At 33.2% G+C, this 15,781-nt stretch overlaps 2 protein-coding genes across 2 annotated transcripts; both read right to left on the reverse strand.

Moving 5' to 3' along the window:
* Window positions 1–1,776: 1,776 nt before the first annotated feature.
* LOC112514533 (protein RER1A-like) lies at window positions 1,777–4,797 on the reverse strand. Its single transcript, XM_025121052.1, has 3 exons — window positions 4,295–4,797; window positions 3,451–3,631; window positions 1,777–2,386 (listed from the first exon to the last, which is right to left on the reverse strand). Exons 1-3 carry the CDS (start codon window positions 4,642–4,644, stop codon window positions 2,333–2,335), a joined length of 585 nt encoding a protein of 194 aa, XP_024976820.1. The 5' UTR covers window positions 4,645–4,797; the 3' UTR covers window positions 1,777–2,332.
* Window positions 4,798–7,711: 2,914 nt separating this feature from the next.
* LOC112514409 (40S ribosomal protein S26-3-like) lies at window positions 7,712–10,562 on the reverse strand. Its single transcript, XM_025120870.1, has 5 exons — window positions 10,487–10,562; window positions 10,295–10,387; window positions 8,931–9,015; window positions 8,710–8,843; window positions 7,712–8,011 (listed from the first exon to the last, which is right to left on the reverse strand). The coding sequence occupies exons 1-5, from the start codon at window positions 10,487–10,489 to the stop codon at window positions 7,940–7,942; spliced, it is 387 nt and encodes a 128-aa protein (XP_024976638.1). The 5' UTR covers window positions 10,490–10,562; the 3' UTR covers window positions 7,712–7,939.
* Window positions 10,563–15,781: the final 5,219 nt, after the last annotated feature.

Genomic DNA, 15,781 nt, shown 5'->3' on the forward strand with positions numbered 1-15,781 from the left:
TCAAGAAAAAAATTAAGAACACTAAGAACAAAAATGAAGAATAGTAACACAATCCAGAAAATTTCTTCAAAAATCTTCAAATCTATTGATTTCTTTTCATGATTTATTGCATATCCTGCCCTAATACCAAATTGTTGTTCCCTTAAAATCAATCTTCAAGTAGACATCAACAAATCTATGGCAGATCTAAGATATTCTATTAAGAACATATGAGAGAGATGAGAGGAGAAGTCAATCTTCAAAGTTTTGGTCAAATCTCTTATTACGTATCAGATATTACAAAATGAGCTCTTTTACAAAATTTCAAAGAATAAACCCTTTATATAGGGTCAAACATTGAAAGCCTAGTCAAAGTCAAACTACACTAGAAAAGTCAAACACGATGTCTATTTTAATTATAGATAATTTTATCTTTCAAGACGAATACAATTTAACACTAAAACTCAGTCCTAACATACACGAATTTAAACATAAAGCTTTAATAAGTTGTACTTACGCACAATTTACTTGTAATCTTGATTTTTAAGTAATATGCATCAATAAACAATACTTCATGCTAAAAAATGGTTTTTAAGAGTTTTTATCAAATGCTTTATAATATAGTATGGATAGAAGGGTACTCGCGCAATGTAGCGAAATACATCTCGATTTTAATGTTCTATTTTATTCTTTGTCTCTGTCGATATTATAATACGATTTTATGTGTTTGTAATAAAGCAATAATGATTTTATTTTTGAATAAAATATAAATTTGAAGATGTCATAAAATTTTGAAAAAAAAATATCAAAGTTAATATCAAATTAACTATTTAAAAATTCTCATTTTTATGTAATTTCTTTAATTTATTATAATTTAATTTAAGTTTAATAATGAAATAATTTATTTTTGGTTTAATAATATAATATTTTATAAATATAATAATTAAGTATTCTGTTAGAACTCAATGATTATCCTAATTATATTTTAGATTTTTTATATTTAAAATAAGATGTTTATCCTCTATTTGATTATGTTTATCTGCAGTTAGTTACACGAATTCAAATATGAAGTTTTAATGAGTTGTACTTACACACAATCTACTTGTAAAATTGAGTTTTAAGTAACATGTATTAATAAGCAGTAACATCTTAATGCATGCTGATTTATAATGTATGAACTCTGCGAAATCAATCTCATAAAAAGACTAAACATGCATATTTAAGTAACATGAATTAATAAACAATATTTTATTCATAAAAAATGGTTTTTAAGAATTTTTGTCAAATATTTTATAATGTAATATAGATATACGTAACTCGTTATCTTTTAAATCAATTAACCACCCTATTCTTTTCAATTTAAATGACATGTCGTTCTAATTACATGGCTAATAAAACCACTTACAATTTCTTTAATAATTTCTCAATTTCCTCCCGATTATTCATAGCCGTTCATATTTGTTTTTCATCCCTTTTGTAAAAAAAATCATTTCAAAAGAATCTTAGTTTTATTAAAATTGTATGTAAATTAAATATTTTATAATAACATCTATACTATATTATAAAACATTTGACAAAAATTCTTAAAAATCATGAATAGGAATAACGTGCTTCATAATCTTTTGGTTTCATAAAATCCAATCCTTTTTATAAGGTGGATAAGAACCGAACGTATTATAGGATATGGATATTGACGTGACCGTTTAGCTTTTGATATCAAATAGGAATAACGTGCTTCACCTTCATAATCATAATACATCATACAAAGTTATCTTAACTTGACCCCATAAACAAGCGTTAACTCAAAATATTCGAATAACCTATTTATTTATTATTCAATTACACTCGCTTTCATTTCACTCCGTTTGGACTCTTTTCATTTCTTGTCATCTATCTAACTTATCACCTAATTTTTATGAAACGTAGCTCGCTTATACGCTAGTTTGCCAAACAATACTACACTTCAAATATCAAGTGTTTGTAAACACGAGCATAGATCATCAGTCTGCCTAAACTATAATGGGAATTAACATCAAAATTCTCAGTTCATCTCGCGATTAAGCGGTCCATTTCAACCAAATCACTTTCTCCCCATCATCTACGAGATCCGGTGAGTGAATAAAATTGGGGAATCTCAGCTTGTCCATAACCCCCGATACCTCAAAAGAAGATCCTTAGGGGAACTTTCCATGAAAAAATATGAACGTTTTAATGAATGGACCAAAGAAGTAATTTGCTCCTACATACCTGGAGCAACCCTTTTGCAGGAACTTAACCATTCTGAAAATCGGGTAGTTCTAACCGTATGCACGTATTTTTGCCATTCAATATTCAAAGATAACTCACTGAAGCATCAAGGTCTGCTGCTAGAGGTTCCATCAACCGCTGCTTTCTTTCCTGTGTAACGCTACAAACAGGTCGACACATCCCAATCACTTATGAATGCTAAGGTTACAAAATTGGCTACAAAGTATTGTTATAGTAACTGCTTTTACATACAAATTAGATAAACCAAACAAAACCAATATATCCCACCCTAAGGTGGGGTCTAGGAGCTAAGATGTACGCAACCTGACCTCTACTTTAACAATGTGTTTTCAAATTCTGAAAAACCCAAAAAGAAAGAACCGGAGGGAAAAAATGGAAATGAAAAGAAAGAAAGTTATTATTTGTGTTCTTGAGAAGGAATGGAAATAAAACAAATTTCATGTTGTCATTGTTACAAATATACCATTTATATTTGTTTTTCTTACTTTTCCTTATTTTTAGATGAGGGTATTTTTGTCGTAACAAATTTTCAGACTTTCTTCCCTTCCCTTCCCTTCCCTTCCTTCCCACATTTAGGAGGCAAGATATCATTTATTTTCCCTCCTAAAATGTTTCGAGAACACTAGGTTTTTTTTTTCACCTCCTTTCCTTCGTAAAAATGTTTGGAGAACACATAAAAAATAGAGCAGTTGTTTTTGTGAAGATCACCCGCTAGTGAGAAGTGTGTGAAACAATGAAAGTGAGAAACAGATAAACTAAAGTTAGAAAAGCTAGGTATGAGTAAGCAAAATATCAATACAAATAGAAAGAGCAAAAGGCAGATATGCTAAATTTTGAGCAAATAGAGGTGGGTAAGCAACACAACAAAATAAATAGAAGCAAATATGTTGGGTTCAATGTTGTGCTTTAATGTCGTATTCAAGCAGGTTTCTCCTATTTTGTAATAGTTAGTGTTTAATGCTTTCTTAGTATAAATAGGGTTGCTTAGTGATGTAATTAGGTGTTGAGCTAATTACTTTGTAATCACTTTTCAAGAAATAATATTCAAACACTTGGTGAAATTCTCTCTCTACTTTGATTCTACTCTTGAGAAAGATAATCTGATTGCATGATATTTGGGAATTACAAAATACAGGAAAAAGAAAACATAACCAAGGTATGGAAACTATACCCCTAGTTTTAAAAAGGAGAATTTGTTGTTACCTGCTTGCCAAAAGAGAACGGAATGTATCGATACTTGATCATGTGCATTATTTGTCTCTTCATCGTTGCAATAAATAGCACCATCCAATAGAATAATAAAATTGGCCAAAATACAGGCACATCGAACATACCGAAGAATGTGAGCACAAAAGCAATGCAGAAAGCTTTGGTGATTGAATACCTATACCAGACCAGAACAACAGATCCCATAAGAAAAGGGGAAAACATTAAAGTAACTTCAAGCTCGTTAAAATTACAATTTGAAATGGTCATAACTCATAACATTTTGAAGCCAGAAATCATTAATTAGAAACATTATAAAATGCAATCCAGCAAGAAATAGTTATAACCAGGCTTGGTGAAGTTAGATATGCAGCTGAATGCAACAAAAACCAAGCAAATATCACAATTTGATGAACCAAACATCAACAAATGCATGTGTTTTACAATGAGAAAGGTGCAATGAACCCTAATATACGAACAGTGAGAACTTATTATAAAGAACACTTCATATCACATCAAGAACAGTATCATTTGTATTTGATTACTAATAGGCAAGAAAACAGATCAGCGTACTGTGCTTCTGCAAAATGAAACAATTTTTCTAGCAGAAAAAATGATGTACCCTCAGTCAAAAGAACGACATTCAACAATTTCTGAGGGTTTCTGAACTGTCAGATCGAAGGCCATGAAAGAATACGACATCCAACAATTTCTTAGGGTTTCTCAATCAAATCATGTCAACTGCTAAATAATTCTACAATGAATTTGGGTGCATCCCCAAATGAATAGGCACTCCAAGACAAAACACAAAAAAAAAAAAAAAACCCATCAATTTACGCACCAGAACTTAAATTCAGGAAGACGGCGAACAAAGGGACGGAATTCTTCTGATCCATGGGTAGGTAGGGAAGGGCCGTCGGAGATTTCTTCGAGTTCGGGATCGACCTGAGGGGAAAGGAAAGCGAGGAAGAGCTGTAGGATGTAAATCCCAAGGGCGTAGGTGATGATGTAGTAGCCTTGGACAAAGTAAACACGGAGGGCGTAGATGAAGAAGACGACGGTGAAACCGATCCACCGGTGGAAAACGAGTGGAGTCGACTTATCGAGGATATATTGGTATCGTCGCGATAGGGTGTTGGTCCATTCCGATATGCCGGAGGATTTGAGATCATTGTCCCCTCCGACATTCATATTTCGTTTTGTTTCGTCAATTTCAGATTTCTTTGGATGATCGATGGAAAATGGTGGAGGAGGAGGACGGTGGTACGTGGTGGAGAGAATGGTTCAACCGTTCAGGTTGGGTGGTGGATCTGGGCCTCCGACGATTCAACCTACGTTCTCTATGTTTAAGAAATAAATGTAAAATAACTATTTCAATTAATTTTTCTAAATATTATTAAATTTTTTTTTATTTCATATAGGCATAAAAATATTAATCAAATTAATGGTCTATTTGTCAGCAGATTAGCGAGTTTAATAAGATTGTTATTTTATTCATTCAATTATACATGATTGTTTGATAGTGATTTAATGGTAGACATTGACTTACTTAAGAGCCGTTTACCAAACGCTTACTCAGGTAAGCGCTTACCAAGTCATATTACCTCACCGGATGAATATGATGAGGACCAATAATCTTACCCGGTAAAAGCGAGACAAGGACCAAGAGTCTTACCCGGTAAGTGAAGACGACGACTCTTACCATGGTAAACACTTACCGGGTAAATTGTTGTATGCGATGTCATTTTGGTGGACTAAATCTTACCCAATAAGAAAATAATAATGTTAAATTTTATTGGTAAACACTTACCGAGTAAGTATTTGGTAAACAGCCCCTTAGTAAGCTTCTACAAGGAGCTCTATACATAAAAAAAATTAATATATTAATTATTTATGATTTACATAAAAATGATGGTGGGTTTTTATTAGAATCGTTTACCCTTGATTACTTTTATATGATTTTTCTTGACGTCGTAATAAGTTTTGTAAGACACTTTTAATATAAAACATCTCATTAGCAATTTTATAGGACATTATTTGAAAAACTGTCATATAAAAACAAGTATCCTATAAAAAAATTGAGTTTATAGGAAACTTTCTCAAAAATGTCTTGTACAGTTGCTAATGCGACAATTTTTATTAAAAATGTTCTAAAAAACTTGTTAAAACGTCCAAAAACGTCATATAATGATATAAACTTATTACAATGCCTTTAGATAGGACGCTTTATATTTTGGTTCTATAAATTAAGTCTTATAAAACGGTCTATTGTGACGTTTAGAGATTATGGACGTTCTATAGACCCAATTTTGTTGTAGTGATAGTTTGTTTTCATGCTTCTTTTTAATTTATGTTTTACATTGAAGGTCTTCAAGAAAACAAACTCTCTACCCCTTAAGATAGAACCAAGATCCATATACAATCTATACTCCGGCAGTCGGGCCCTGGGCTCTATTCCGCATGAAATTTACTTGAATTTGTTCATTTGTTCAGTTTGGTTCTTGTTAATTACGTCATCACAAGTATCATTAGGCTTTTCCGCAAATGTAACATTTTGCCAATATTGAAGATGATATATTTACTCTCCGTAGCATAAACGATTTTATGGATTCAACTTCTCCTTTTTAAAATCGTAATATGAAGTTATATTTTATTAAGTAACAAACCTTGGAATTTGTTTGTTAGCAACTTAACGAGCTTAACGAAACTCACAACTTATTCGGTTAGTTATACATGATTGTTTGGTAATGACTTAATGATATAGAAATTGACTTATTCAATAAGCTTTTTTGGAGGGTATGCAGAGTCAAGTTTTTTCCAAACACGACATCCCAATTAAAAACACTCTTTTTCTATCTATGAAAAATCCTCAAAAAAAAAAACCTTTGCAATTTATACAAACAAATTAATTCTCATAAACAACTTTATTCATACAGTAATTTCACAAAAAAACAAACAAAACAACCCTTTAAAATTCAAAATAGAAAAAAGTAACGTGTCTTATACTTCTCATAAATCGTTGAAACAAAAAAATAGAAAAAAAAAATACAATTTACCTAATTAAAGGGTTCGTTTACCTAAATGCTTACCCGGTATCGCTTACTATTAGAAGTCAACACTGTAATTTATTTTACATGGTAAAATTATAGTACATCAAAATGACATTGTATGCAACAATTTACCCGGTAAGCGCTTACCCGGGTAAAAGTCGTCACCCTCACTTACCTAGTAAGACTCTTCATCTTTATCATTCTCTTATCGATAAGATTTTTGACCCTTATTGTATTCATCCGGTAAGGAAAATTACCCAACAAGCACTTACCAATCATTTAGTAAACGACCCCTAACATGTATTAAAATTCCTTTTAGTTTTCAGAAAACATAAACACTTATTGGACACTTTTATAGTTGTCCCAATGACGATTTCAAGAATACAAACAGCAAAGCAGAAATAAAATTCGTAGCAAAGGCTCAATGTGGTCATTAATGTGGACACAAAAGCAAGAAATCACCAAATGTGCCCGGATATTTTATTCGACATTAAGAGGTTTCGTAATATCAAAACTCGATTCTAAAACATCTAAGATATACTTCTACGTACCATATAAGCCAGCATATGGGTTGGCTTATTCGGGTTGAAGACATTTCAACAATCCAACATAAAGTTCATGGTTTGAAAATTTCAACCCAAACTTTACCGGTTGGATTGGGTTTGTCTGGTTGATTAGATTGAAACTTTGATACATTATTTTACAATCTGGCTGATCGGTTTGTTTAAACAAAGTAAAATCAAAATGAAAACATACAAAAAAACCTAACAAACTCAAAATAATTGAAAGTTCATGTAAATAAAAAAAGTAAAATTACGGTTAAAATTGTAATATAATTTTGAATATAGTTAATTAATTACGGGTTGCTCTAATATGTAATGTGCATACATTAATCAAGTACTTAACAATCATATTAAATCTATTGTATAGAAAAGCATCAGATTCATTGAGTTGGATTGGGTTCAAATGATCCTAACCCTATAGATGTGGTTTGACATGATTTTATATCAACTATGTGTTTTTTGAGGCTGGGTTAGCCTAGTTTGTTGGTTTTTTTAGCACCCCTAGTCCGACTTATTTACAAAATATGAGAAGCAGATAAGTATGACTAATAATCTACTTCCAAAGTAGCAAGGGGCCAAAAAACCATTAAACCTTGCACAATTGTTACCGTTCGTCGATGGACAAAAACGAATACAAAACGTTAAAAAGACAAATCAAACAAGGTTGCAAAAACATCATTCAAAACATGCAACTTGATTAAAACAAACAACAAAGCCGACAAAATTATCCAAAAATTTCAAAACTAATCACGGGGATGAGATTGTCGATACGAAACCAGATAAACGCTAATTAGCTAAAGAGCAAATGGCATAGCAAAACATACTCAAAATTAAGTCTTGAAATCTAAGAGCAGATCGATGAGAAAATCCTCTTCAAGAACGCACAGGAGCCGGACCAGCAGCACCACCTGGGCGGGGACCTTGCCCAGGCTTTGGAGCATCATCCTAAAATAACCAGAAAGAACATTCAATTACCAAAGAGACAGCAGCAAATCACTGTGAGCAAATAAACCAAATATCATTGCATACAAGAACATTCGGCACAAAATAAACAAGGGCAACATGAAATGAAGCTCAATGGATATAACAAAAAAGTTTCAAAATTTTCCTATTGTGTACCCATTTTGAACGGGTAACCTACTAATTTTGCAACACTTAATGACGTACATGTCAAGTGTATCGTCCACTTCATGTATCCACATCATCAAATGTTACAACTAACGAGATTCTCAGTCAAACTAGATAGATATTATGAAACTTTGTTAAATTGATTTTGAGACGAAAAGATTCTTCGTTACACCAAGTAGGAACTAAACCAAACTTTATTTGCATTTTGACCTATAAATAATTATACTGTCACTGGAGTTCTATGTTACCTGTCAAAACAAAATGCACACGAGGTGGAAATAAAGTGCATATCAAATGCATGGGCAGATCACACAACTTAAACATTAACTGTATAGAAAACTCCTAATTTACTTGTCAAATAGAAAACCAGACGGCAGTTGGACATTCACAACACTACTAAACACCTTGCAAAAACTATGAACACAGGATTTTCACACAAGAAAAACCATTTCAGGAATCTGTAGTGGATGAAATATCAATTATAATGAAGTAACTAAAAAGGATAAGCAACATACCCTTGGACGAGAGAATCTCTTTGGAGGCTCACGGTTCCTCCTGTCAGTCCGAGAGCGGACCCTGACAACCTTAGAGTGAATTGCACAAGAAACACAATATTGCATCTTCACGTACAACTTGGGAAGAGTGTACTCTACAAATAGAATAACTTATATGCTTTAAGCAAATTAACATTAATATCTAAAGCAACCATAAAGCAAGTCATACTACAAAAACTTACGGTCAAAAGCACAAGCTTCTTGAACGTCCCTAACAGCAGCTTGTTCAACTATGTTCCTCACAAGGAATCTCTTGATAGCCTTATCCTGATATCAACAAATGAAATTGGTTAAATGGTAATCAATGTTAATGCCTTAACGCCCAACGTAAGAAGCAAGAATACAATCTCCAAAAAAAAACAGGATATAAGAAAAAGGCTTCTGAACAGAATCATTTAAGTACAAGTAGCTCACTGCAATTAAACACAATGACAACTGATAAATTTTGGTGCACCGCTCAGCAGGTTTACAACAGAGAATTGCAAGCCCATATTCTTGATCATTTATCAAAAAACTGCTTAATAGAAGGGTTTAACCATTCACAGTTTTATATTTTTCAAGAAATTTTGTCATTCCTTAATCCCACAAAAAATTGCAATATTTGACAGCAGATTAGGTTTTAATATTCGATAATGGTCAAACGTCCTTTGATAATAAGAAATTTGATAACACTTAAAGACAAAGACAATAACATCATTCATTGCAATGACAATGGGTAAGGTGAATAAATAATTTTAGATTCAAATTTGGTAAAAAAGAAAGAACAAAAGTTGCAACTTAACGAGGACTTGTTGGTCATTAGAGGTATATTTTTTGTTTGACGACAAAAATAACGCATTTCACAGGATTATTTTTTCAAAAAATAAAATAAAATTTAGAAATGGCAACCGGGTGGGTATGAGACCTGAAACTAAATCCCTTATATTCATTTCAAATTCCATGATTTCGAGAATGTTGCATCACAACATATTTTAAAAGAAATGCTTTGGAAATTGTAAATTGCGTTGAACTATTTGAATGTTAAATGAATGTAAATACAAAACATTAGATACAATCAAATGTTCTACACCAAAAACTAGGCAACAGCAAAAGCCTAAATGCCTAATCCATGCACTCTTTCTAATAGCCACACTCCCCTCTAATATGATTAATTTTCCAGGGCTAGTTATAATTGCTCAAGAAAATTCCGGAAATCTTCCATCAGAACTGTAATCTACAATCAAATCTGCAGATGGTCTCAAAATGGATTCGAATAAATGTGGATAATGAACGAAAGTAAATAACAACCAACAAATGCAATCAAGTTTCTTATGAACACAAGAATTCACAAGCAAAATCCAGTATCCCTCCCAAAATTATCCGTAACGCAAGACATCGGAGGCAATATATTCATCCATAAACAATTTAACACATGATTATATAGATTTTATACGGAAAACACTATTCCATATTTCTATATAACCTCAATTTCACTAATTACAAATAAATGTAACAAGAAAAAACAAAGTAATAAAAACAAAACCGATAAGCGAGAGGAAGATGAGACCTTTGGACAACATTTACCGCAATTGGAGCACCGAATGAACTTGACATGGCCACGACCATGCTTGTTGCGTCCGCCATTTCTTCTCTTAAAAGTCTACACATTTTTTCAAAAGAAGAAATCAATCTACTGAAAAGTGACATCACATTTATCGACAACGGTGATCGAAAAACACGACGAGCTCGCAAAACTAACCATATCTCCGAGATCCTTCTATGGCTCCAAGTCGAGAAAGCGTTCCGCCGTCTGCTCTCGGTTCTCAGATTAGGAAGAGTAAACTACGAAGCGAGGTTTTTATAAGGTGTATCGTTTGAAACCCTACGTGGCCCATTGGACAACATGTCCGGCCCATCAACTAATTGGGCCTATCAATCCAGAAACCAACTTTAATGTGGACACTTTATAGTTTATACTTTACGAGTGTATACCCGCACAATACAGAAGGATATATCAATCTAAAGTCGAGAACTCGAACCCTCCATCATGTACATGTTTCATTCAATTCTTCGCCCGTCTTGATCTTTTACTTTTATGGTTCTCTAATTGCAATCAAAACCCAATCTATGATATATCCTATGTGATAAAGTAAAAACCTTTTGATCTGTTGTCCCACATAAATTCAAGATTAATATGGTTACCCGTTTAAAGATTTGGGAATAGAATAATATGTTATAAAATTAAATATGTTATTAAAATTGTACATGTATAATAACATGGTATAAAGTTGGATTTTAAAAGATTTATTGAAAAGGTATAGATAACCGGATATTTAAGAGTATATTTATAACTAAACTCAAATTGAAATCATGATGGAAATTAATTGCTATAAAATGATAAAAAAATATTTTATGAAATAAAAAGAAGGGTGAAGATTGAAGGGGATGAAAGAGATTTGAATTCATTTCAACTGTTAATTTCTTATTTTATATAAAGAAAAATATTACCATGTTATTTCTTGTTTTACATAAAGGGTTACTATTTTAGAACCAATAACCACAGAGTAAATAAATATTGCATAATACCATTTGAAATGAAGGCAATACCTATTTAGGCTAGCCTTTTGTTTTCAAGCTTAGCAAATACTTTCATATGTCTATTACAAATACTTTTAACCACATAAACTAAGCAAGTGATACCACGCAAACTGCTCAAGTGAAAATTGCAAGAACACATCTTATGCAAGTATTTTTTTTTGGGGAAAAAGTGGACGGAACCCCCGAAAATTTATTGAAATAAAAGAAAATTACAATTGTGAAATGGGCAATACCCATTTTTACAAGATTAAGAAAACAACCTAAAAAATGTTTGGGAAACACAATTAATAGAGGCCTTATAAAATAGCCCCTCTTAGTAAATAAAGCCCAAATCTTAACAAAACCCAAGACATTCCCCATCCTGTGTTATTTAATTATTGTTCTCAAATGAACCTCTCACTCTCTCTCTCTATGTATGTATGTATGTATGTATGTGTGTGTGTATGTATGTATGTATGTATGTATGTATGTATGTGTGTGTGTGTATGTATGTATGTATGTATGTATGTATGTGTGTGTGTGTATGTATGTATGTATGTATGTATGTATGTATGTATGTATGTATGTATGTATGTATGTATGTATGTATGTATGTATGCATGTGTGTGTATGTATGTATGTATGTATGTATGTATGTATGTATGTATGTATGTATGTATGTATGTATGTATGTATGTGTGTATGTATGTATGTGTGTATGTATGTGTGTGTATGTATGTATGTATGTATGTATGTATGTATGTATGTATGTATGTATGTATGTATGTAGTACTAGAGGTGTACCCACGCGATGCAGCGCGGGTGAAACACAATTCTTAAACATTAATCTGATCTTGAATCATGAATTTGTGTGGTTATTTTGCAAGTCAACCAAAATATGCACATAATAAGCATATGCTATAATACTTCATACTAAGGGTCTGTTTGCTAGCAGCTTAATGATACTCGCAGTATTCTATCAGCAATGCATGACTGTTTAGTAGTTTCTTAATAATATAGAAAGTGGGATGTAACTAAATATTATGTACTTTAAAAATAACATCAATAGTTATCGTTATACTATAAGAGTGCGATGTAACACAAAGAAAACAGAAAATCTCGAGCAAGACTAAAAAACATAGCCTTGAGATAAAATATCGATTCGATTAGGGATGGTGATTTGCCCCGACCCGGTGGGGAACCCGGTTCACCCGACCCGAACGGGGACGGGGATTCCCCGCTAAAACGGGTCCCGGAGCCGGGGCCGGGGATCCCCGGTAGACTCAAACCGGGGACGGGGAATGTTACTCAAAACGGGGCCGGAGTCGGGGCCGGGGATCCCCGGTACAATCAAACTAAAGCATACTTTTGACCGGGTTTTGACCGGGGATTGACCGGGGTTTATCGGGTTTTGACCGGGGATTGCTAGAATTTGACCGGGGACGAGATGATAATCCCCGTACCCGTCGGGGACCGGGGCCGGGGGACGGTATTACAAACCGGGGCCGGGGATTACAAAACCCGTCCCATCCCCGCCCCGTTGCCATGCCTAGATTCGATCCCTCTTCTTTTTAACCATTAATTCGGCAATTTCTAATTTACAACAATTATTTGTATTCTTGTTTCTGACTACTTATCTATCATTCGACACATCTTGAGCTACAAAATCTACATAATAACTCATTTTCAACCATTCGTTATCCAAATATCACAGTTATTACCATTCTAAGAGTTTATGTAACACAAAGAAAACAAAGTGTTTGCTAAACTTGATTTAGAACAGGTTTTGAATGATATAAGACTAACAAAAGTATATGATTATGAGAAGCAATAACTAATGGACACAATGTATGCTTTTTTTGGGTAAAGGGGACGGAACCCCGAATTTTTTTTATTCAATTAAAGATAAAAATACAATTACGAGGGGCATACCCCAAGAATAAGAAAGAAATGCATCCCGAGAAAATGTTTTGAAAATACACAAAATAAAGGCATATTTCTATAAACCATTATAGCATTAGAAAACCAACAGACCAAAATAGAAACATATTCCATATGATTTATTGAATAAGAAACCCAAAATCAATACTTTGGCCCGTCCTATAGTAGCACATCAGCAACCCGGTCATTTAAAACATTGCAATCGAAAGCATTAATCCAAGCCCAATCCAGAATCATAATATCAACAAAGCCCATACAGATCATGGATTTAACAAAAGCCCATATTACCTTCTCAGTACAGGTCCCATCCCTCCATGAAGAACACATCAGCGAACCAGGAAGAGCCCGCCGTTTTGCACAATGATTCTCCTAGGAAGTTACATGGATTTTAAATCGATTCCATATCTCCATCTTCCTTTCCTGTTCGATTTCAATTTCACCATCACCGACGCCAATCATCTCAAACATCTCATATCTACATCTAGGGTTCCAAATCAACAATTTTTGTTGACCGAGAAATCGATCAAGCCCCTAAGAAGAAAGTAAAATTTATCCAAACCATTGAGTAATATGATCGATCATGGAGAGCATTTCTGATTCGATATGGAAGGGTATCGATTTGTAACAAGGAGAAGACAAGAACTCGACCAAGAGTTGTAGTTGAATCCTCCACCAATATCTTTCACTGTTAATTGGGATCCACATATTTGGAAACCAAACTACATATTTTCTCAAGACCCACTATTGAAAAAATTCCAACTTTATATTGGAACTGTTTTCTTTGTAAGGACCATATCGTTGAATTTTACAATACCTGTCAATTGCAATAAAAAACTTCCTTGATGATGCAGCATAGGGATAGCTGGTTGGATGCATCAATTGATAAAACAAAAATCTAGTTATATTTATGAAACTAGGACTGATCCAAACATTTGTACACCAGCAGCCGAAAAACCAAAAAAATTGCAGCTTTTTCCTTTTAGCCTTTCTGAACTTGATTTTGGATGAGGTAATATGTAACACCCCAATCCACACATTGCATGTAACATATACTTCATACATAGAAATACATATTTATACACCACATAGGTCCCTTAGTACAAGAATTACCAGTACAGAATACATGGTCCAAAATTTCAAAATACAAATCTTGTACTGTTTCATATTCGGCTAACAAAACTATACATAACATAGCCAAATCTTCACGTAGATATACATATAGGGAAAATTTACATTTTTCCCTTTCCTTTACCATTAGCACCACCTGCAATACATATTTAAAATCACAAAACGAGGGTTAGACCGAAAGGTCTAGTGAGTTACCCTATTTATGTCATTGCAGGGTGATAACCACGAAAACTTTTAAATAAAACAACTTTTCATATATATATAACTAATATATGAACAAGTGAGAACACAATATTAATACCTTTCATCTTTCAGGCCAAACCTTTGCTTGTAAATAATACATCAAATCCAGACAGGTATCTAACCAAATAACATAATGCCACTTTTAAACCTTTTTACACTCAAACAAGGTTTATACAAAGCTTCAGGCCAAACCTGTTATCTTCTCCTTAATAACATTCTAACTATGATTTCTAATAAGAACTCTGATCCTAAATCTTTAAATCACAAAGAAATAAAGATTCCAAATCATAGTAATCTTAAGAGATATAATAATAGAAGTTATCTTATATAACACACACATATACAAATGCCACCCTTATATCCAGATGTACACCTCTCCTTGATATGCCACCCTTATCCCATGGTACACCTCTCCTTGTTATGCCACCCTTATCCCATGGTATACCTCTCCTTGATATACCACCCTTATTTCCTCATCAAAATATTTCACAAATAATTCCATATAGAATAGACCGCAGTCAATGGAATTTTTATCAGTTTCAAATTCATTTTATCAAAAAATTTCATTTCTTAACCAAGTGGCAAGTCAATACTTAATCCAGACAAAACTTTGGTTGGATTACAAATCCGGACAACATTAATCATATTGTCCGATTTAACATTGTAAAAGAATTTCAACACTTTTGTTCGGATAACAAATCCGGACAACACATCGCCCAAGGCCTGTCCGATTTAAAATAATCCGGTCAACACATGGTCGTATTCATACTTCTCCATTCAAAATATTTAATATAAACTCAATATTTATAAATCGCTTAACACTTGTCCGGTTTAAGACTAAATCGCTTGACTCTTAACCGGTTTAAGTCTAATCCGGACAACACTCACCAAGCGGTTCATTTATAAATCGCTCATGCCTTATCCGGTTTAGGGCTTAAATCGCTCAATCCTTGCCCGGTTTATGGCTAAATTGCCTAACTCTTGGCCGGTTTATAATTATCCAGACAATAGTTTTCAAAATCACAATCGTCTCAAAAGAATCTTCTCTATAGTTTTCAACCAACAGTTTTATCATTAAAACCTTTCAAACTCAAGAACAATCTATCTTTCAAAGATTTCCAAAACTTCATATCCCTTTTTAAATCCTCAAAACAGGATATCATTT

The sequence above is a fragment of the Cynara cardunculus genome (assembly GCF_001531365.2).
Source record: "Cynara cardunculus var. scolymus isolate 2C chromosome LG 6, CcrdV1, whole genome shotgun sequence".
Classification (NCBI taxonomy): domain Eukaryota; kingdom Viridiplantae; phylum Streptophyta; class Magnoliopsida; order Asterales; family Asteraceae; genus Cynara; species Cynara cardunculus.